Source organism: Pleurodeles waltl, chromosome 5 (assembly GCF_031143425.1).
Source record: "Pleurodeles waltl isolate 20211129_DDA chromosome 5, aPleWal1.hap1.20221129, whole genome shotgun sequence".
Lineage (NCBI taxonomy): Eukaryota > Metazoa > Chordata > Amphibia > Caudata > Salamandridae > Pleurodeles > Pleurodeles waltl.
In genome coordinates, this window is record NC_090444.1 from 1,830,141,863 (window position 1) to 1,830,165,589 (window position 23,727).

Sequence of the window (23,727 nt, forward strand, 5' to 3'; positions counted from 1 at the left end):
TTTTGCCAAATGGCTATAGGTCGTAACAAGGCATGAACTATTAAGAAACACCAACTGTCAAAAGCCTTAAGCCTGCACCAGAAGGGTACAGGGACATCCGAATCCCTGGCGTCCTCGGAAAGGCTTCAATTGACAGTGTGTGCTCAGGCGCCAGAAGGCAAAGCGTAGCTCTCAGCCAATCCGAAGGCAGCAGTTTTCAAGGCTCTAGATTAGAAAGTGCCAAGCTGAGCAGACGGGGGCCCTGAGAGGACCACACTGTGAGTTCAGGCTCGTTTCCATGATGAGGGTTACATTTTAGCACACAATCTTAAATCTACAGCAAACAATGTATTTGGGAATGTTCATATTAGTTGACATGATTTTTTAAACTTTTCTGGAAGGTTCTCTTTGCCGTGTTGATAATTTTTTCTAAACTGGCATCGTGCGGCCTGAGAGCTGGCGTTGCTATTTCAGCCTAGAAGCACTCAACGGCCCAAAGGACTCTGTTCCAAACGAACGAGTTACTTACCTTCAGTAACGACTTTTCTGGTGGATACATTAGCTACCTGTGGATTCCTCACCTAATGAATACTCCCATGGCGCCAGCATTCGACGGAAATCTTCTTCCTAGTCTCTGCACGTCGACGAGGACGTCACTCTAGCCCTTGCGACGCCGTCTGACGTCATACAGGCAATAAGAGGTCCTCGACGACGTGCCGACGTCAGTACCAACATTTTTTACGTGCATGAGAACAACAACCCAATGCAATGAAAGAGCAAGGCAACATCCCATAACCTTGTAAAATACACAATATTGCAATGAATAGCTGTAAATTTAATATAACTCTCTCTTTTTTTTTTTAAACGAACAAATATATGCAAATCATGTATATACACAAAGATATATACATATATATATACAGATAAATATACACAAGTATCCATATATACAACATCTATTGCAACCTTGAAGACCAAGAGGAGCGCACTCAAGGATTACTTGGTAAGACCAGAAAGGCAACGGGGAGGCGGGTGGGACCGTGAGGAATCCACAGGTAGCTAATGTATCCACCAGAAAAGTCGTTACCGAAGGTAAGTAACTCGTTCTTCTGATGGATACAACTACTTGTGGATTCCTCACCTAATGAATAGAGTCCCAAAGCAGTACCACGCCCGGTGGCGGGTGCCTAAATGGTCAAACCAAGAAATCCTGCAGCACTGACCGTGCAAAATGGCCGTCCCTTCTGACCTCCGAGTCCAAACAGTAATGTTTCGCAAAAGTGTGAAGGGACGACCAAGTTGCGGCCTTGCAGATGTCGACCACAGGAACACCTCTGGCCAAGGCCGAAGTGGCCGACTTAGCTCTGGTAGAATGAGCTCTAATGCCCTCAGGAGGATCCTTCTTTGCCAAAGAGTAACAGATTTTAATGCAAAGAACAACCCACCTGGAGAGTGTTCTCTTGTGGACTGCCTTTCCTCTCCTCTTGCCCACGTACCCGATGAACAGCTGATCCTCCAGCCTGAAATCCTTTGTTTTATCAATAAAGAAGCTCAACGCCCTCTTTGGGTCCAGACGGTGCAGTCTTTCTTCCTCTTTAGAAGGATGAGGCGGAGGATAGAACGTGGACAAAGTAATTGTCTGAGCCAAATGGAACGGTGAAACAACCTTCGGGAGGAAAGCAGCCTTGGTCCTCAACACCACCTTATCACCATAAAAAGTTGTATAAGGGGGCTTTACCGATAAGGCCTGCAACTCACTCACTCTCCTTGCAGATGTTATAGCTACCAGGAAAACTGTTTTTATAACCAAATACCTTAAGGGGCAAGAATGCATAGGCTCAAAAGGGGACCCCATAAGGAAAGTCAGGACCAAGGACAAATCCCATTGCGGCATAACGAATGGTTTTGGAGGATATTTATTTAGAAGACCTTTCAAGAATCTGATAACAATAGGGGATTTAAATAACGATGGTTGGTCTGGAAGACAGATGAAGGCTGACAAGGCCGACAAATAACCCTTAATGGTAGCCACTGCACAACCTTTCTGCGCTAGAGACAGAGCAAAAGACAAAACGTCCGATAGATGAGCATGTAAGGAATCAATCTGCCTCTCTCCACACCACGCAACAAATTTAGACCACCTATTAGCGTAGATAGATTTAGTGGAGTGTCGCCTGGCCGCTAATATAACATCCACTACATCAGGCGGAAGAGAGAAGGAACTCAGGTTGCCCCGTTCAATCTCCAGGCATGTAGGTGCAGACTCTGGAGGTTGGGGTGTAAAACCTGCCCCTGCGAGAGGAGGTCTGCCCTGAAAGGGAGACGGAGCGGAGGGCACATTGAGAGTTGGAGAAGGTCAGAGTACCACACCCTCCTTGGCCAATCCGGAGCTATTAAGATGACTAGCGCCCGGTCTTGGTGAATCTTCCTCAATACTCGAGGAATCAAGGGTATGGGAGGAAACGCGTAAAGCAACTGGCCGCACCAGGTTATTTGAAACGCGTCCCCCAACGCTCCCTGCATCGGATACTGGAGGCTGCAGAATAACAGACAATGCGCGTTCTCCAGAGTGGCAAACAGATCTACCCGAGGAAACCCCCACCTTTGGAAGATCAAACGGGCTTGATCTGGATGGAGACGCCACTCGTGGTCTGCCGAGAATTGGCGACTGAGACCGTCCGCACGTACATTCAAGACCCCGGCCAGATGATTTGCTACCAAGCAAATCTGATGGTCCTTTGCCCAGGACCATAGTCGAAGAGCTTCTCTGCAGAGAAGGTACGACCCTACTCCTCCCTGTTTGTTTATGTACCACATCGTGGTAGTATTGTCCGTCAGGACCTGTACCGACTGACCACGAAGGGAAGGGAGGAAGGCCTTGAGAGCCAGACGTACAGCCCGTAACTCTAACAGATTGATATGAAACATCTGTTCCTCTGGAGACCAAAGGCCTTTGATCTCCAGATCCCCCAGATGAGCTCCCCACCCTAGAGTGGAAGCATCCGTTATGACCGTGGCCACTGGTGGCGACTGCACGAACTGCTTTCCTTGTGAAAGATTGTTGCTCGCAATCCACCACTTCAAGTCCACAGCAGCATCTCTGGAGATCTTGACAGCACCTTCTAGATCTCCTTTGTGTTGAGACCACTGCCTTCGGAGGCACCACTGAAGAGCCCTCATGTGCCAGCGAGCATGCGTGACCAACAGAATGCAGGAGGCAAACAGACCGAGCAGACGAAGGACCTTGAGGACTGGAACTACCGCTCCACTTCGAAACATTGGAACCAATTCCTGAATATCTTGAATCCGCTGAGGCGGAGGAAAGGCTCGACTCAATGTTGTATCCAGTACTGCCCCTATGAACAGGAGGCGCTGAGAGGGCTCCAGGTGAGATTTGGGCTCGTTCACCGAAAAGCCCAGGTCGAACAACAACTGAGTCGTTGACTGCAGATGATGCAACACAAGCTCCGGAGACTTGGCTTTGATCAACCAGTCATCCAAGTAAGGGAATACTGCTATCCCCTTCCTTCTGAGCTCTGCCGCAACCACCGACATCACCTTCGTGAAGACACTAGGCTAGGTGCTGAAGTTAGACCAAACGGAAGGACCGCAAACTGATAGTGCTGCGATCCTACCACAAACCGGAGATACTTCCTGTGTGACTTGAGTATCGGGATATGAAAGTAAGCATCCTGCAAGTCGACAGACACCATCCAATCTTCCTTGTTCAACGCCAAAAGCACCTGAGCTAGGGTCAGCATCTTGAACTTTTCCTGTTTGAGGAACCAATTCAAGATCCTCAGATCCAGGATTGGTCTCAACCGACCATCCTTCTTGGGAATCAGGAAATACCTTGAGTAACAACCTCGACCCCTTTCCTGCTCTGGGACCAACTCCACCGCGCCCTTTGAAAGGAGGACATGTACCTCCTGTTCTAGCAACAAGAGGTGTTCTTCTGAACAATAAGATGGGCGAGGCGGGATGGGGGGCGGGAACTCCCGAAAGGGAAGGGTGTAGCCTTTTCCCACAATACTGAGAACCCAAGTGTCCGTTGTAATAGTCTTCCACTTGCGGAGAAAATGCCGTAATCTTCCCCCTACAGGAGAGGAGTGAGTGGGAAATGGTGGAAGCCTAAGGTTGCTTTCCCTGCTGCACCCCTCCAGAGGACGAGGAAGAGGCAGAGTGCTGCTGAGAGGCTCCTCTGGTGCGGGCCCTACCTCTCCCTCTAAAAGATCTATAGGGATGGGAAGAGGCAGGTTGCTGGAATCTCCCCCGAAAGGAAGAGGAGGAAGAGCCACGCCCAAATCCACGAAACCTCCTGAAAAATCTGGAAGAGGCAGAGGAAGAAGGAGCTTGGAGCCCTAACGATTTGGCTGTGGCCCTGCTCTCCTTAAATCGCTCCAAGGCCGAATCTGCCTTGGCCCCAAACAGTTTGTCCCCATCAAACGGGAGGTCCAATAGGGTTGACTGCACATCCGCAGAAAACCCCGAATTACGGAGCCAGGCCTGTCTCCTTGCCACCACAGCCGTGCCCATTGCCCTAGCCACCGAGTCGGTCGTGTCCAGCCCAGACTGAATAATCTGGGTCGCGGCAGCCTGGGCGCCCGAAACAACATCCAAAAGACCCTGGGGAAGCTCCGTAAATGATGACGAAATGTCATCCATAAGAGCATGGATGTATCTCCCCAGAATGCAAGTTGCGTTGGTGGCCTTCAACGCCAGACTGCAGGATGAAAAAAAATTCTTGGACTGCGCATCCAGCTTTTTCGAGTCCCTGTCTCCAGGCACCGTCGGGAAAGATCCAGGCACTGATTTTGATGAACAGGAGGCTTGCACCACCAAGCTCTCCGGTGTAGGGTGTCTAGAAAGAAAGCCAGGGTCAGATGGCGCAGCTCGATACCTCCTGGCCACAGCCCTATGAACCGCTGAGGAAGATACTGGCCTCTTCCACACCTCTAGCACCGGATCAAGCAAAGCCTCATTAAACGGCAAGAGAGGCTCCGCTGCAGCAGAGGCCGGATGTAGCACCTCCGTTAGAAGATTCTGCTTCGCCTCTGCCACCGGCAAAGGCAGGTCCAGAAAGTTAGCTGCCTTCCGTACTACAGCATGAAAGGAAGCCGCCTCCTCCGTATATTCCCCTGGAGACGAAAGATCCCACTCAGGGGAAGTTTCCAGCCCACTGGCTGTATCCAGACCATGCAGTCCATCACCAGAGTCCTCCAGTTCTCCTTCCTCCAGGACTCGTTGGTACTCCTGCTCTTCCAATAGACGAAGAGCCCGTCTCCTCGAATGTAGCCTCTGCTCGATACGCGGAGTCGACATGGCCTCCGCCGAAGTCGAAGATCGGCGCCGATCCCCAGAAGCAACCGACGCCGCGTCCGGCGCCACAGGCAACTTCGACGCCGATGAAAGAGCAGGACGAAGAGAACTTGTAGCATATGGACCCACCGGAGTCACAGGGCGAAATCCCGACGTCGACGGGATGGAAATCTCCGGGGCCAATCCCTCTGAAGCCACCGGAGTGGCCACCGGCGCCGAGCCCACGTTCCCAAAAGGGAGAAAGGGCATAAAGGGTGCCGGCCGTAGAGGTGCAGGATCACCCAATGAAAAGGCCAAAGGACCAGCCGGAGCACCCCCTGGAGCCATCTGTTGGAAGATGGTATACATTGCATTTAGGAATGCGGTACTATCGGCTCCAGGGGTGGGAAAAGCCGGATACTGGGGTGCCTGTATCGAAGGCGACCCCAACGCCGGCCTCGACGTCTGCGACGCCGGAGACAACACAAGAGGCTGCATCACCTCAATCACCGACGCCTGCCCAGGTGAAGTCGGTGACGCCGGAGAGGGCAACGGCGTCGACGGATGCGGCGTGACCGTGGGACTGACCTCCCAAGTCCTCCGGCGCCGATCCGAAGGCGACCTGGAACGAGTCTCCTTGCTTGAATGGCGCCGTGAATCTCTACGGCGCCGGAAGTCTCGATGACGCCGATGCCTTGGCGAAGAAGACTTCTTGTGATGCTTTTCTTTCTTCGACTTCGCCATAAACAACTTAGCCTCACGTTCCTTGAGGGCCTTCGGATTCATGTGCTGGCATGAATCGCAAGTTGAGACGTCGTGGTCGGAGCTCAAACACCAAAGGCAGTCTGAGTGAGGATCTGTAACTGACATCTTGCCCCCACACTCTCGACAAGGCTTGAAACCCGACTTTCTCTGCAACATTATTACTGCAGAGAAGGACTACGCAGCAAAAAATACACTGTAACCACAAAAGTAACAGTTGCTCCCTCGAAGATAACCGTTTCGAATGCACGGAAAAAAGGGAACTGACGTCGGCACGTCGTCGAGGACCTCTTATTGCCTGTATGACATCAGACGGCATCGCGTGGGCTAGAGTGACGTCCTCGTCGACGTGCAGAGACTAGGAAGAAGATTTCCGTCGAATGCTGGCGCCATGGGAGTATTCATTAGGTGAGGAATCCACAGGTAGTTGTATCCATCAGAAATGCCTGCCACTTTCTTTCATGATCCATACACTTTTATACGTATTTTATAGCGCAGTGATAGAGCACATTTGGTTGCCGGGCTATAATTCTGTGACAGCGGAATCCGAATGTCTGAATAATAACGGAATTGTTCCTAAATCCAGAAGCACAGCGAAGTATGAAGAGCCAAATGTACCCCACTAGTGCGCTCCACCACCGCAGGCTGCTGGCGCGCTCCACCACCGCAGGCTCCTGGCGCACTCCACACACTCCACCACCGCAGGCTCCTGGCGCACTCCACCACCGCAGGCTCCTGGCGCACTCCACCACCGCAGGCTCCTGGCGCACTCCACCACCGCAGGCTGCTGGCGCACTCCACCACCGCAGGCTGCTGGCGCACTCCACCACCGCAGGCTGCTGGCGCACTCCACCACCGCAGGCTGCTGGCGCACTCCACCACCGCAGGCTGCTGGCGCACTCCACCACCGCAGGCTGCTGGCGCACTCCACCACCGCAGGCTGCTGGCGCACTCCACCACCGCAGGCTGCTGGAGCACTCCACCACCGCAGGCTGCTGGAGCACTCCACCACCGCAGGCTGCTGGAGCACTCCACCACCGCAGGTTGTTGGCACACCTCTCCACAATCTCAGGCTATGGGCGCACTCCACCATCCCAGGCTGCTGGGGCCCTCCACCACTGCGGGCTGTTGGCACACTCCACTACCATATTCCTGTAACACACTAGTGGCGTAGTGGGAGCTCTCTGCTGTCATGCCCCACAGCTTCACAAAGGTAACCCACATCATAAAATCCATTTGCTTCACCTCATGGGTCTTCCACATTTGCACAGAGCCAAAAAAAGGCTTTAGGCAGAGCATTTAGAAATAAACAGAGCACTTCAATAAAATGATGCAAGGCCGGATCTCTCTTGCATTTAAGGTACCAAATGTAGGTACCAGAAATATCTACAATCCTTCATTAAACCTGGCTCTGATGCATGAAGTGTCTGGCATTTCCCATGCACCGGGAGATCTTGGCTGCCTCTCACTCTGCACTACAGAGGATGCACTCTGGATGACAGGCAGTGTTTAACATTTAAATGAAGCTCACTTCTGGCTGCCTCTGCCTGACACATACTGCCCTCCGAGGGCTGGAAGTACTGCCCGATCCACCCCAAGCATGCAGCTTGGATATATGCCTGGATTTAACGACTCCAGGGAAATGCTGCCAGAAGCTGGAACCTGCTAATAGTTGTTTATTTCAAGCCCAGAAACAGTCCTAGGACTCGGGGAAAACCCTGCTTGCTGTCACAGGTGTCGCACGTTTTTGGGTTCATTCTACTGAGTACTCGGGCTAACAGGCTCAAACCTACGGAGTTATCCAAACTCGAAGAAAGGACATATACCTGAACCCCTGCATCATTGTGTCTGCCTGCTCCAGCCACTGGCAGGAGAGAACATACTGTAGGGATGAGCTGATAAGGGTAAACCGAGATCAGGCTCCAGGCCTAGAAGGTAAAAATGTCATCGGGATCCAAGGGCAGTTTGTAACCGGTCACCTCACATGAAGCTGCGCTGGGAGCATTTCTAAAAAAACTTATTTCAACCAAACTTAACTCAACTACATTAGAAAAGTCTAAATTGATTGCATGTGCTTACAAAAAGCATTACGACAAACACTTCACAGAAAACCAGGCATTGGCAGGCGAGCACAGCCAGTACCGGAACCCTTCACCACAGAAGTATAAGGGCCACAAAGACCACGCTCCTTTTAGTATAGCGCCTTATCCTCCAAGTGCTACAATTGTACTCATGCCCATACCCAGGCCTAAAATCTGCAGGTAACATATTTTTTTTTTTTTAAAGTTTAATCTGGGTTCAACTTGGCTACCCTTTTAACAATGCATATTAAGGTATTTACCTTTTTAAGATTTAGCTGGTTGGACATGACATTTATGGAGTGTATCCAAGCTCCAAGCACTACCACCCCCTAGGACAAGCCTTAAATGCTCAGCTCACTAGTCTTAAAGAGCCAAATGTTCTAAGAGATTGCCCTGGTTATCCAACTGGAGAGCAATAGTTTCGAAGGTGCGGTGACCCAGGTGGTGGTCAGTAGCATCTTCCATGGATACTTAGTTCACAGCAGCATCAAACTGCCTCAGGACCTGGAGAAAAGGCCTCACAGCGTCATCTTATCACCACCAACCAAGAGCAGGGACAAACATGTAGACTGGACAGCGGGTGAACCATTCAGTAACCACTGCCACGGAGCACAAGAACAGGCACCAAGAAGGAACTTGGCCTCCTTGACATGTTCCTTAGCACCAGGACCTCATGAAGAACTGCAGTAAGAGCACTGGTCCCTTGACTGAGGCACACAAGTCCTTACCCTGCAGTGGACAAAAGTGTTCAGCTATTAAGGGGTTCACGTGCCTTATTCACCAACTGCCCTTCATAAGCATCAGGTCTTTGAGATCAAATTGTGGCCACCATTTTATTTTTGGGTGAAATTTCAAATGCAGAAAGAAGGGGAGTCTGTTATTAACATCCCCTTCTGCATTAGCTTCAATTCTTTAACAAGGGACGTCTCCTCCTCATCTTCAAAGGGTGGAAACAGCAGAGGAGCCTAATAAACCCAAATTTGCGAGATAGTTAACGTAAGCTGACAAGGGAAGTGGCACATTCCACAGTCGTGCCACATTAAAGTGTCACTCCATCTGGTTGCACAGCCAGTGCGATTCCCCCACCATAAGTAGCCACGCCTCGGACCATAACACTTGTAAAATGTTTCCTAGCTCCCATCTCGTGATTGGGTTACTTAAATAATAAGGAAATGGCACAGTGTCTACTGGAATCACTGCTCTCAGCTCTACTAAGTCAGTCATAAATTCAAGGCCCTTGCCAATGAACACATTTATCTGTAAATTCACTATATGGCTAGATCTTCCACTGGACTTGAAGGACTGGCAAACAGATCACAAAGGTTTTAGAAAATAATAGTTTGAGCTTGATACAAGTGCTACAGGGTATTCATTGAAAATTGGGAGATGTAAAAATAAGAACATTTGATTGGAATAGCAGCAGAGTAAATTCTACCGATAATGTATACAGCATGAAAAAAACAACATTCTTGTAAAGAAGGAAGCTGGTGATGACTGACTGGCCCAATACAAGACAAAGCGACAAAGAGTCCCACATAGGCGCTAGCTGAGGTTTTCTTGTCCTTACTCTTCTAGATAGTAAAGTAGCCAGCAAATCAATGTTATAATGCAATGCTAGCAAGCATGATTCCATATCATTTCACTCCAAAGCCTGCTTGGAGGGCTTCGGTCAGTACCTGGGTAGATGTTTCAAAATGCTGTGTTTCTGCTGTTACAATTCACTTAGAAAATTATGTAGCTGGTCAGGGTTCATGCAAATATGCTGGCGGTTTTAAGTGTAACAATTGTATTTGTTCTTAGGACATATCATTTCTGAAATCCCAGTCCCCAAGAGAAGAAAAGGCTCTAGTGGCTCACTTAGCATGCCCCTGTAGTTGAGGTCCATGTCACGGCTTTCGGAGCGGACTTTGATGGCATCCAAGATGGAGTCTGGTGTCAAGAGTCCAGAGGGCCTCACAACGTTCAGCAGCTCGGTCAGGCTCATCAGGGGCAAGCGCACAGCCTGCATAATCTCTGCATGGTTCTCCTTCGAATTGTGTTCGCACCAGTTTATAAGGGCCTGGAAGATATTCTTCTCAGGGGCCGCAAAGGAGTCCCTTGACACGATATTCAGGAGGGCAGCCTGCAGAACAGAAGAAAAGTCAAGATGAGGGAAAAATAGAAAGGGAAAAAGAAGTCTTACCAGACACGCCAGTGCAACAATTAATAAACTTTTAAACCAAAATCAACTAAACAATAGTAGAGTAGGTGTGTGTCAGAAGCACACCACAATAAGACTGGGTTAAATGAAGAAACAGATGACACCAGAGGAAAGTATGGAAGGCACACTTCTGATTAAACAACTAAAAATCAGCAGAAGTCAGAGGATGTGTTCACGGTCATAGGAGGTAGTCTGTGCTTTGCTACTAGGGTCCTACTAACCCACACTCCAGGTCGTCTCCACACCGTGTGGTCCCGGGATATACACTGCCCAATCAGTGGGTCTACTGCACGCTACCGAACTACTAGTTGCGAGCATCATTCAGGGAGAGGTGACGGTCAGCATTAACTCAACAAGGACAACCAGCTGCTCTACAAGGGCACCTTTCCCCTAACAGACTCATCGTCTCTTGCTCTCCTTGCTTCCTTTCCAGAATCTTTGGAAGATTTGATCCCACTTCATCTCAACATCTGCTTGGTCACACAGATTTACCAGATTCCTAAAGTCTTGCATCGAGTCTGAAAGCACACCAGTTCTCCCAAGTACGTGAAATAATGGCTACTCAGTAGTAATGCTATTTCTGCATCTTCGGCATTGATGTTAAACTATACAGTACAATATTACCATTTACATGCAGGGATTGTGGAACACTTTTTCCATATATAAATCATTTCCCAATAGAATAAATATGTCATTTTACAAATACAGGAAAATAGTTCGCTTTCTATCGAAGGACGCCTTTTCTGAATTTTCTAAATGTTTTCTCATCCACCTAACAGAAAAAGAAAACACAAATCCCCATTGCAGCACATACTGTAAACCTGCTGCTTAAGGACATGGTATAAACTATGCAGGAATAAAGGTAACGCAATCACATAAGAAGCATCCATTAAGAAGTGAAAAAACAAACACTGCTTCTTCAGGAAGCCGGCAGCTTCCTGTCTCAGCATGCCTTGTACTGGCAGTTGCGGCCCATCTTCAGTTTTTAGATCAGCGTATTGGATCCTTACTGAACGTCTTAGCACCACACTGGTGATTTGCAAAGAAGGTGGGCGGGTGTTTAAGATTCAATGTAGGTATCTATGATGCAGAATTAAGATTACAAGTAAGTGACTTTTCTTTCTCCATCACAGGATTTTCAGTGATGGTCATGAACGGTACAACAGATAGCAGGGAAGTCCCGCTGCCACACAGCATCAATACAGAGAATGACACAACCAGGGAGAAATCGACAGCAGTAACTCATTATTCAAATATGTTCTTCAGGGTCACGACCATTTAGCATCAACATCTAGACAATAGTGCTTTATGAATGTGTGAAGAGAGCTCCATGTAGCAGCTTTGCACATATCATTCAGAGGCACATTTCTCCAACATGCATCAGTAGCTACGGTTCCTCTAGTCGAATGGGCCTTTGCTCTATCATCAACTCCTAAATAGCTGCTTGATAACCTAAAACTATACAATTTACAATCCACCTGTTTAAAGATACTTTTAAGGTAGGAAACTATGTTCGTATCACACCATAAATAACAAAGGGGTGATTAAACTTCCCCCATATTTGATCAGAGTAAATCCTTCCTTATAGCTAGTATATATCAAAAGACCTCCTACAGACCTGGAAGGGTTACTGAAGAATACTGGATAGGAAGTAGTCAATTAACATGAAGCCATGCTTAGCGATGTGGTCAGAAGCTGTTTTGTGTGTGATGCTGCAAATAAAAATTCAAGAACAAGAAAATCGAACAAAGTAGTTGTGGAATTAAGAGAAATGTTTTGGAGGAAAAAAAGAGTGGGGATCTGATTTTTGCAGCCATTTTAAGATTTGTCACATTATTTACACGATGCCATTGTTTTGACTGATTAAATATTTAAATGGATGTAAGTGAAAGTTGCGAGGATAGCGGAAACCAATGGTTAGTCCATTCCTGATTGATATCTTTTCTAAGGGGTAGATTGCAACTGAAAATGGAGTCCAGCTTTTTTCATGAGAACTGTAACATTTTGAGAGGAAATGGGAGATGAACGTACGACTTGTAGTTTATATCTTCCACAAGGGGATACAGTAGTGGAGAGAGCGAAAGGATGTTTTGGTAATTGTGCATGGATTGCTGTAGCGAATGGATTGTCTTCTGTGGAATTACCCAGAGAGGTGTTGTGGGCTTATAGGTGCACAACACATGGGAAGGTCTCCGTCTGAAGCTCCGAGGGCCAAAAGCAGCGAACTGTCTTGATATGGGTGTTTACACAGAACTTAACAAATACATGAACCTTCCTGTTGTAGTGAGAGGAAGGCGAGGAAGGATTAAATAAATCATGTCAGGCATCATGGATCTAAAGTTAGGATAGACTGAGACTGAGGCTGAAAGTACTTACTTGAGTCAGGAATGGAGATTTCAGATATGGCAAAGAGCAAAATGTTTTTAAACTTTCAAGGCCGTGCTAGGCTTAAATTTGCTCATTTTTGTGTGTTAACACTGCACTTATCTGGCACCTATGTAAAATGTATCCGACCCGGATAGATGCAGAGAAGAGGGGGCTGGGTTTGCAGCTGCACTTGAAATAATACTGGGGAGAAACTGTTCAATGAGTGACCAGACGGCTGGCATTAGATTGGAGGTTACTATAAAACACTGCTTGCTCGGGGTAGATTATTAGGGTTGCTATTGGCCAAAAGAAGGACGGCTACTAGATGGATGTGCGCAACAGGTCCCGCGCCACAGGTGCAGATCAGAGATATGTCTGAATGAGCATTAGCAGAGGAAAGGAGCATCCAGGAGGTTAGAGCGGATAAGCACATGGAGGAAGACTGACAAGAATGGGCTGAAATGCTGCAGAATGTGTTGTCTTCAAGGGAGATAAATTCCTCTCCTGAGGGATGGGTGTGGGCCGGAGACAGGCGTTTTAACTCTGCACGAGGGTCAGGACACGTACACTGAGCAAGCTCATGGAATTATGGTGAAGCTGATGAAGTGCATGTCTGCCTCTGCCACGTCATAAAACAAACAGGGGAGGCGGTTAGCATAAATCAACAGAGTATACTGTGGAGTACAAGCACGATGATGGGGGAGCAACACGTAATGTAGCATCAGCAACACTAAAAAAAGGACCCAAAATAAATAACTAAATCAAATGACAGGATATTATTGATGTTCAGACGAGGCCCGTCCTTTAAGGCGGAGGAGCCCCCCCCCCACCTTTTGACCCTCATGAAGAGTACTGGTCAGCCTGAACAAAGGTCAGCCTCACAGACAATCTTCATGTTCAGGTCAGGCACCCAGGAGCAGACATGCACGATTTGATTTGCGCAGACTCCTGGCTGCCTGAGCTGAACTTTGCTGGGCTGAAGAGGTCACAGCTTCTGTGGACGTGACCTCCTCGGCTCAGCGAAGGGGCCTCGAGGCCCTCCTCTGGGTGACGAGGGAAGCACCACCCATTGACTTTCACCTGGGCACTTCAGGTTTAAGACCTGTAGCGCCCAGGGCGAGTGTCAATCAGTGACACCTCGTCACAGAGTGGGGTGGGGTCAGCAGTCTCACTGAACCCATCCCACTCTGTGACAAAGTTGGGGCTGCTGCCTTCCCTCACTGGCTGACCAGGGAAGGCAGCAGTCCCAGCCCTTCCCGCCCGCCCCCCCCCTCCTAAAATTGCTGGCCGCCACTGTTGATGTTCACTGTATGTTTCTAGCATTCTTGATGGATGTTGCAGTTGTTTATGAGAAAACATTCAAAAATAAAAATTGAAAACAAAGTTTCAAGGTCGGGTGTATGCCTTCAGTCAGGGAAATTGTGGAATGTTGAAAGGGTGGCTAAGTGGTTTTGAAGGATGAATTAGGGTCCAGATGGGAGACTGAGCGCTCTGGATCTTGTCCTCCTCTTATGACAGACCGCACCGTGAGCAATAGCATTGAGTTCATGAGAGTTGTTCCCAGCACCGTTTCCCACAAATCTATCCTGGAGAAGAGAAAAAGACACCTTACTTGTGGCAAGATTACATAATAATTTTATTCTGTTTATTGTTGTTGAATTAAGTAGTGAGAAAGGTGAAGGATCCCCCAAGGCGTCTGACCCTCGGGACGTGCAGGTACCTACAGGAACTGGACCTCAGGGATCGATCCTGACAATAGACTTTGAGTATTCATCTCAAGTACTGAGGTCCGTTCTGCTCAAAACTCTGTAGGTTTAGGCGAAGATTAGAGCTTTGAATTTGATATGGCTGATTACAGGAAACCAGCGAGGCTGGCAGAGATGAGCAGACACCGACTTCTGTATCTGGACCTTGTAAATAAGGCAGTAGTATTCTGGGCCATCTGCAGCCGCTGCAGAAGATAGGCTGGCGAACCCCAATAAAGACTGCTGGCGTAGTACAATTTTGAGGTGACTAGGGCATGGACAAAAATGTCACAGGAACCATATGTAACATCTTTCTCGCAACTTTAGAGTGGCAAAGCAGCTGGCAGAACCCCACTGACCTCGGTTCACAAGATAGAGATGAGTCGAATTTGACACCCAGATACCTTACAGAGGAAGAGGGGGAGGGAGGAGCCCCAACTCAGTTGACCATCAGCTGAGAGAGTCGGGGATCATGGTAGTGCAAAAAAAAAAAAAAAAGGATTTCCATTTTGTAGGAATTAAGTTTGAGGCAGCTTTCACCCATCCGGACGCCCATTGCTTCAGAGAAGTTCTTGAAGGAATCAGATTCCTCATCCTGGAATCTGAGCAGAAGCTACGTGTATCTGTGTGAAGTTTGGTCTTTGTGTTTTCAAAGACGGGAGATGTGCTGTACCCTTTGTATTGTATGACAAGTCTAATGTTTTGCGCTGTATCAGTTGTGGATGATTTTGTCATGCGATCAGGGTCTCCCACATTAGATAGTGCTATCCGGGTCACTGATAATGGCAGATTACAGGAGATGCTCATCGATACCAGGCACTTTGAGCCAGGCTACCCTGTGCATCCAAAGAGCTTGGTCGGAGAATACAGTGAATTGGTATTGCTCTGCTTGGCGATGATAGTCAAGTTGGTATGTGGCAGCTGGTCTGGATGCCCTGGGTGCAGAAGTTGACAATATTTTGAAAATCATTTTGAAGTTGACTGAACCAGGTTAGCATAGAGGGTGGGCAACACTTTCGGATCGTCCATCTGCGTGGGGCACAAATCTATTTGCAAAATGCCCAATGGTGAGCACCTGATGGTTTCCAAACGTACTCAGGTATAAGGCTCTCTATTTCCCCAGAGCTCTGATACTCTAATTGAGGGGACATCAATTGGAAATTAAATTTCTTGTTGACATGGCTTCAGAAGAAATACGTTCCTCCAAAGGGACTTCTGGCTAAGCTGGCCAAACTCTTGTGTATAGTATTTTCTTGTATGACGTCAGATGTGCAAGCCTTGCATATCTCAAGCAGGATATTTACTTTGGAAGTGATAAACAGTTTCAATTTCGTAGAGCACACGAATACCCAATAGCGTCCTGGCACCAAGTTCACTGCTGCCAAGACAATCAAATCCAATTCTGAGTCCACCTCTTGGATGACAACAGGCTATGCATGGTCAGATGCATGCAAGCATGAGGACATGACTGCCAACGTTTATGCTTTTGGGATGAAACAATAATTATTTGTCATTAAGAAACCATTCAGGAGGCGAATGTAGCAGTCTCTGCTTCAGCAGCTCATTCTATTCAGGACCATGCCTTCCAAAGCTATTGTCTTTGGAAAAAGTCAGGGGAATAAAATAAGAGCTGCAGGACTGATCATCCAAATCCACCATTACTTCAAACTGGTTCAGGACATGACCACACCGCGTTGGATACTCATAACCCTCTCTCCTGACACAGAATATTAAAAGAATTCTAGCTAGTGTGAAGGAAAATTTCAGTTCTAGTAAGGACACAGAAGAGAGGATTATCAAGTCTGGCAAACCAAAAACAATGCTGCCTTACCCCCACCCAGAAAACAACTTTTCAATAAGGTATAAGGATCTGAAGTAATTAACTGACTCGGACATGGGGAGTATATGTTGATTTTACAGTCTGAGTACTGACGTGTGATTTGTAATTGTTAGTTGCACTGAATGCATAACTAAAATAGTGCAGCTTATGTGTTTGCTGCAGGTGCGGATCAAAAGCAGAAATGACACGCAGTGGATCCTATGTGGCGGCTAAAACCTTTGCATGGAGGAGGAGGTGCTTTCTTCCCCCGAGGAAATGTGTAGTAAACCCTTGGTTTCGGTTTGAACATACAGTTCCTCTTTCTGAACTCATTGTAGTTATAGCCCTAAAAACCTTTACTGTTCTTTCTGTTGGTTTACAGGGCTATTGAGAAACGTACAAGACAGAATGCACAATGCTCACCTCCAAGTAATTAACAGAAATGAAACTGAGAACATTTTACCAACTAAATCCAATGGTCCATGTGGCTTTATATTTAGTCTTTATAAGTAACAAAAACAGCCTAACACTACAACCAAGTTACTCCAGTGGAGTGGGAATGTCGGTGTAATGCACAACTGAAGTGCAAGTACTGGAATTCTCCATGTTCTTAGCTACCAACATGAAAAACTGTTACATAAATTTGTCAGACTCGGAGAAGAAAAAAGAAGAAAATAATACAGATGGAAAGATTTCATGGTAACTAGCATCTCTAATTTTTCAGACACTATTTTGACCCGCAAGGGCATAAGTTATAGCTACCTTAGGCCACAAGCTATAGTTACTTAAAATAACTAACTTTAACTGCTAATTATCCATGGTTTTGTGTGAGTAAATTCAGAACCTAACTATAACGTCCCTATAACCTTTGGTTTTTTTCAGTGAATTTCTATGGTTTTTTTTAACGTAAAGTAATTTTCATTACTATACGTTACTCTAACCACTGTGGTGGCGGTTGGCAGCAGGCCACACAGCTTTTGTCCTTTCCGGAAGTGGAGCTTCAACTGGGGCACCAGCTCTGTTTACATTTGTCCATCTAGGCCAGAACGGCCTAGCTTTTTAATAATTTTTCTTGGGGAAGTGGGGAGGTGGGAGTAGGGGTGTGTTTTCCAGCCCTTTATTATTATTTTTTTTTTTGGAGGAGGGGGGCTGCGCAAACCCCACCCTTGGCCGATTGACACAGAGGACCCCATCCCCCCGGACCGAGCCTTTTATTAAGGCTATTTTGTGGGAGGTGGGCGCTAATGCCCACGTGGTCCTGGTCAGCTCCCTGCCTCTTGTGGGAGCCATAATTGCTCTCACAGACATGGAGCTGCTAAACATGCAGCTCCCAGTCTCTGAGAGCAATTGTTCCCTCTGTTTCTCGGCTCACATGTCTGTGGGCAGCGATATAGAGGAAGCCTCCGCTCACAGCACGCAAGAGCTGTTTGACAGCTCTCGCTTGCTGGGGGCGGATTTGTGTTTGCTCTGACTTGGCGAGAGCTCCTGCCATGTCAGAGCAAACAGCGATGTCGCGGGGGTGGGCACCCCAGAACATAGCAGGAGCTGGCCCTTGGGGGTGGCAGTTCCTTGTGGAAGTGTTGGCTGCCAATCAGCTCTCAGCACAAGATTGGGAGGGTCCGCTGAACCTTCGCGTCCCTATTCATACCAATTTGAATTTTCTTTAGTATCTCAAAATTTACTGAACGATTTACACCAATTAGCAAAAAGAGCACTTTCTGGGCCAAGAGCTACCTTTCTGCCAAATTTGGTGTAATTCTGTCCAGCGGTTCGGAGTTGAGGAGATATATCTCAAAAAGATGCTGTCCTGACATTACTCCGATCGCATCCACCTACCGGGAGTCGGTGTCAAGCAGTGGGCACAGGACCCACTCACTAATCCAAAAACAATGCTGTGCCTCAATAAACACAGTAAACTCGCACTCCAAGGGATGATTAGTTTCGAAGTGGTTTCTTCGGCTGGCCTGTTTTGACGAGATGGTCTTTGCCAAAGCTAAAATACTACACATTTAATTGAATCTTAAAACAATTAGATATAAAAAATAAATATTTCAATAACAATTTAAAAATAAAAAGCTTTTTTATGAAACACCTAAATTAATTCTCTACATAATATTTAGGTTTTGTTTTTTTAACATAAGCAAATCATTTACTTTTGGTGGGATTTTTTGAATACTTTTTTAATTATTATTTTAATTTAGTATATTTCAATTAAATAATACTAGTAACTTTTCACATGGAGGCACAGTGCTCCACCACTGAGGTGGAGACCTCCCTGTGGTAAAGTACAGGAAAAATATAAAAAGTTTATTGACAAAAAAACTAATTTTTTTTTAAATGTCAAATATGTTTTTTAAAAATATAATAATTCTTTATTTGGTTTTTGGACATCAAACCATAAGAATTTACATGGTAAATGTTATAATTATAATGGATAGTGTTAAACGTTTTTGTTTCACAATAACGCTCATACTGTTTTCTAAATCTGCTACATTTTTATCATTGCAGAATTATAACCCAGGAAATGATCTTACTGAAAAAACATCTGTAATTCTAAAATATTCAAAAACTAATAAATGCCACGGCAGGCAGAGAGAGAACTACAATGCTCTCTCACATCACACAGTCATCCCAATAAAGACAGAATCTGATACAAATTGCAGCCAATGACACTTGAGGAAATCAACTTTTTTAACTTCCCAAACACAGCGAGGAATCAAGCCTAGTGGCAGGTGTTCAATTTATGTGTAGTCACAATTAAAACATCATCCATTAACCATTACGCTCATAAGAAACCTACACAGAGGTCTCTAACCAGACATGGCTTCAAGTTCTAACAGTATCACATGCCCCAACCCTCATGCTGCAAGGGTTTCCTCATCATCCGCTGTTGCATACGAATTGTTGCCACCTCTCCTGCAGTTGGTTATGTTATATTTTAATGCAAGCTAATTTTACATATTTAGTTTATTTATTCTAGATGTAGTACAAAATAAAAAAGTGCAACACCACTATTAACTTTGCTTCATATGTCATCCTCCATTCTCCCACTCAGATTGATACCCTCCTCACAGTCCTTGATAGTCCTTTTTGACATTTTTTGACAGTTTGGAAAGCAAACCACACAAAGTGCACAAGTGCACAAGAGATACTATCTGGTTTCCTCCACAATTGTTTTTGGCAAAAACAATTAAAAGTAAGAAAGATGTCAAGTGAAAACAAAAAGAGAAAGGACTTTTTCAGTCACATTCAGGGATTTTCAATGAAAGAATTGTTTCAGGCTGCTTCTCTTATAAGCCGGATAAAAGAACTGGTGCTCTGAAACAACCACCAGTGAAGGCCTGACAGGATTGGGAAACTACTGACTTCATAAACAAGCAGTGTCTCAATTTTGAGTCTTTTAGAGATTTGCCTACCTGACTGTTTTTCGCATCTTTTCACATGATTTTAGGGCTAAGGTGGCAGCAAATGATGGTGCTGCTGCAAGGATGTGTTTTGTATTGATTTTCTTTTAATTTGTTGAAAGAAAAAACATTCAAAATCTTGTAAACTCTGATAAAGCATTTAGATTTGTAAGATTTTTACCATTTAATGTAATTTATTTTTGGTGGTAAAAGTGTCATCGGTTCTTTCCTGTGTATGACCATCAGTGAAGAGCTAATGATGCAGAAGCATTGATTTTTTTCAGGCACGTGGGCCTCTACCTGAAAGAAGTGAGGGAACTGCGCTGCTATTGAGGGTGTGTGCGAGTTGCACAAGGAACTTTCTGATGTTGCCAAGTGTCAAGCCTTCCGTAAACACCGTAAGTTCCAAGCTTCATTTTGACTTGGAAGGCAGCAGTAATGAAGGCTAAACTTGGTAATATCATGGCCATTTGCTGAACACATTCTGCTGCAGTACATATATATTATCCTTTGAGCTTTTCCAATGTTAATTTCCATAGGAAAAAGTGAACAGTGATAGCACAAAATCCACTGGACAGAATTACACCAAATTTGGCAGAAAGGTAGCTCTTGATCCAGAAAAATGTTATTTGGTGCAAATCTGTTCAGCAGTTGTTGAGAAATTTAAGAAAATCCAAATTTGTATATATAGGGGCTTGAAAGATTCATAACCCCTAACAATCTTGTGCAGAGATCTGATTGGCTGATAACACTTCAACAACAGGTGTTGCCAACCACCTTAGGACTCTGCTTCAGCCGAGTTCCAGAAAAAAAAAAGGGCCTATGGTACCACCACCTCAGGGCTAAAAAGTATTTTTTAAATATATTTTATGGTCCAATCCATGCTTTGTGATCATGAAGAACAAGTTACTTACCTTCGGTAATGCTTTTTCTGGTGGATACACTAGCTACCTGTGGATTCCTCACCTTATGAATTCGTCCTTGCGCCAGCATCCGACGGAAAGTCTTCTTCCTAGCTGTCCACGTCGACGAGGACGTCATAATGGCACGGCTCCACGTGACTCCGTCTGACGTCACTGTGCCAAAAAGAGGTCCTCGTCGGCGTGCTGACGTCAGTTTCACCTCATTTTTTTCGTGCCTTTGAGGCGAACAGGTGAGAACCGACCCATAAAAAAAAATAAAGAAAAATACATATACACAAGAACACTTCCCATTAACGCATTTATTCACATGAAAAATCAGAATATTAGAATATTAAATTACATCCATATATATATATATATATATATATATATATATATATATATATAAAAATACATAAACAAATATAAACCATTTACAAGATAACCGTGAAATCAGGAAGGCAACGGGGAGGGACTGTGAGGAATCCACAGGTAGCTAGTGTATCCACCAGAAAAAGCGTTACCGAAGGTAAGTAACTTGTTCTTCTGATGGATACAACTACCTGTGGATTCCTCACCTTATGAATAGAGTCCCAAAGCCGTACCGCACTCGGTGGTGGGTGCCCGCCTGATTACACCAAGAAATCTTGCAATACCGAGCGAGCAAAATGACCGTCCCTCCTCACCTCAGAATCCAAACAATAATGTTTTGTGAAGGTATGGAGGGATGCCCAAGTTGCCGCTTTACAAATGTCCACTAATAGAACCCCTCTCGCTAGAGCCGAAGTGGCCGACTTAGCCCTAGTAGAATGGGCCCTGATACCCTCCGGGGGAACTTTCTTCGCCAGAGAGTAACACATTTTTATACACAGGATGACCCACCTGGAGATTGTTCGTTTCTGGACTGCTCTGCCCTTCCGCTGTCCAACATACCCTACGAACAGCTGGTCCTCCAGGCGAAAGTCTTTTGTTCTCTCCAGGTAGAAACTCAGAGCCCTCTTAGGGTCCAACCAATGGGGCCTCTCTTCATCCTTAGAGGGGTGGGGAGGAGGGTAGAACGAGGGAAGGGTAATAGTCTGTCCCATATGAAAAGGAGTGACAACTTTTGGCAGAAAAGTTGCCCTGGTTTTCAATACCACTTTATCAGGGAAAAACATGGTAAATGGAGGTTTAACAGAAAGGGTCTGAAGTTCCCCGACCCTTCTAGCAGAAGTAATCGCAATCAAGAAAACAGTCTTTAGGACTAAATATCTCAACGGGCATGAATGCATGGGCTCAAAAGGCGAACCCTTCAGAAATGTCAGTACCAGATTCAGGTGCCATTGAGGCATGTGAAAGGACGTGGGAGGAAACCTATTAACTAAACCCTTAATGAACCTATTTACAATCGGAGATTTAAATAAAGAAGGCTGGTCCGGAAGGCAAAGAAAAGCCGACAGAGGCGCCAAATAGCCTTTAACTGTAGCTACCGCACAGCCTTTCTTTGCTAAATCAAGAGCAAACAAAACAACATGTGAAAGGTGGGCCTTTAAGGGATCTTTTTGATTCTCTCCACACCAAACCACAAATTTGGCCCACCTACAGGCATAAATGGATTTAGTGGAGTGTCGCCTGCATGATAGAATAACATCCACTACATCCGGTGGGAGAGAAAAGGAACTCAGGTTGCCCCGTTCAATCTCCAGGCATGAAGGTGCAGGCTCTGGAGGTGGGGGTGTAAAACCTGCCCCTGCGACTGTGAGAGGAGATCTGCCCTGAATGGGAGACGGAGCGGAGGGCACTGAGAGAGTTGAAGCAGGTCTGTATACCATACCCTTCTCGGCCAGTCCGGTGCTACCAAGATGACTTGGGCCCGGTCTTGACAAACCTTCTTCAGAACCCAAGGAATCAAGGGTATGGGGGGGGGGGGGGAACGCGTAAAGCAATTGGCCGCTCCAGGACATCTGAAACGCATCCCCCAACGCTCCTTGCAACGGATACTGGAGGCTGCAGAACAACAGACAGTGTGCGTTCTCCCAAGTGGCGAATAGATCCACCCACCCCACAACCTGAAGATGTAGAGGACCAGGTCCGGAAGGAGACGCCACTTGTGATCAAATGAGAAGTGATGACTGAGAATGTCCGCACGTACATTCAGTGCTCCGGCCAAATGATTTGCTATTAAGCAAATCTGATGGTCCTGAGCCCAGGACCAGAGTCGCAGAGCCTCTCTGCAGAGAAGGTACAACCCTACTCCTCCCTGCTTGTTTATATACACCACATCGCGGTAGTGTTGTCCATCAGGACCTGAACCGACCGACCACGAAGGGAAGGGAGGAAGGCCTTGAGTGCCAAACGTATCGCCCGCAACTCCAACAGATTGATATGCAACATCTGTTCCGCTGGAGACCAACAACCCTTGATCTCCAGGTCCCCCAGATGAGCTCCCCACCCTAGAGTGGAAGCATCCGATATTACCGTGGCCACAGGCGGTGGTATTGAAAACGGTTTTCCTTGGGAAAGGTTGCCGTCCACCAAAGAAGGTCCGCTGCAGCGTCCCTGGAGATCTTTATTGAATCCCCAAGATCTCCTTTGTGCTGGAACCACTGCCTGCGGAGGCACCACTGAAGAGCCCTCATATGCCAGCGTGCGTGAGTGACCAACAGAATGCAAGAAGCAAACAGACCTAGCAGGCGTAAGACCTTGAGGACTGGAACTGCTGCTCCAATCTGAAACATTAGAATCAGCGCCTGAATGTCCCGAACCTGCGGAGGCGGGGGGTAGGCCCGAAACAATGTTGTGTCCAGTACTGCCCCTATGAACAGGAGGCGTTGAGAGGGCTCCAGGTGAGATTTGGGTACGTTTACCGAAAAGCCCAGATCGAACAACAACTGGGTTGTCATTCGCAGGTGAGACAACACAAGCTCCGGAGACTTGGCTTTGATTAACCAATCGTCCAGGTAGGGAAAAAACGCTACTTCCCTCCTTCTGAGATGCGCTGCAACAACTGCCATCACCTTCGTAAAAACTTGAGGTGCTTAAGTAAGTCCAAACGGAAGGACCGCAAACTGGTAGCGTCCCAACCACAAACCGGAGATACTTCCTGTGCGACTTGATTATCGGAATATGAAAGTACGCATCCTGCAAGTCGACAGACACCATCCAGTCTCCTTCGTTCAACGCCAATAGTA

At 46.6% G+C, this 23,727-nt stretch overlaps 1 protein-coding gene across 2 annotated transcripts in view; it reads right to left on the bottom strand.

Annotated features, from left to right (window-relative positions):
- BTBD9 (BTB domain containing 9) overlaps positions 1–23,727 on the bottom strand; it is a 523,844-nt gene that overhangs the window by 390,651 nt on the left and 109,466 nt on the right. For both annotated transcript variants that reach the window (XM_069236325.1, XM_069236324.1), the window contains exon 4: positions 9,978–10,242. In XM_069236325.1, coding sequence (XP_069092426.1) covers positions 9,978–10,242 — 265 coding nt within the window. The remainder of the gene's footprint in view (positions 1–9,977; positions 10,243–23,727) is intronic.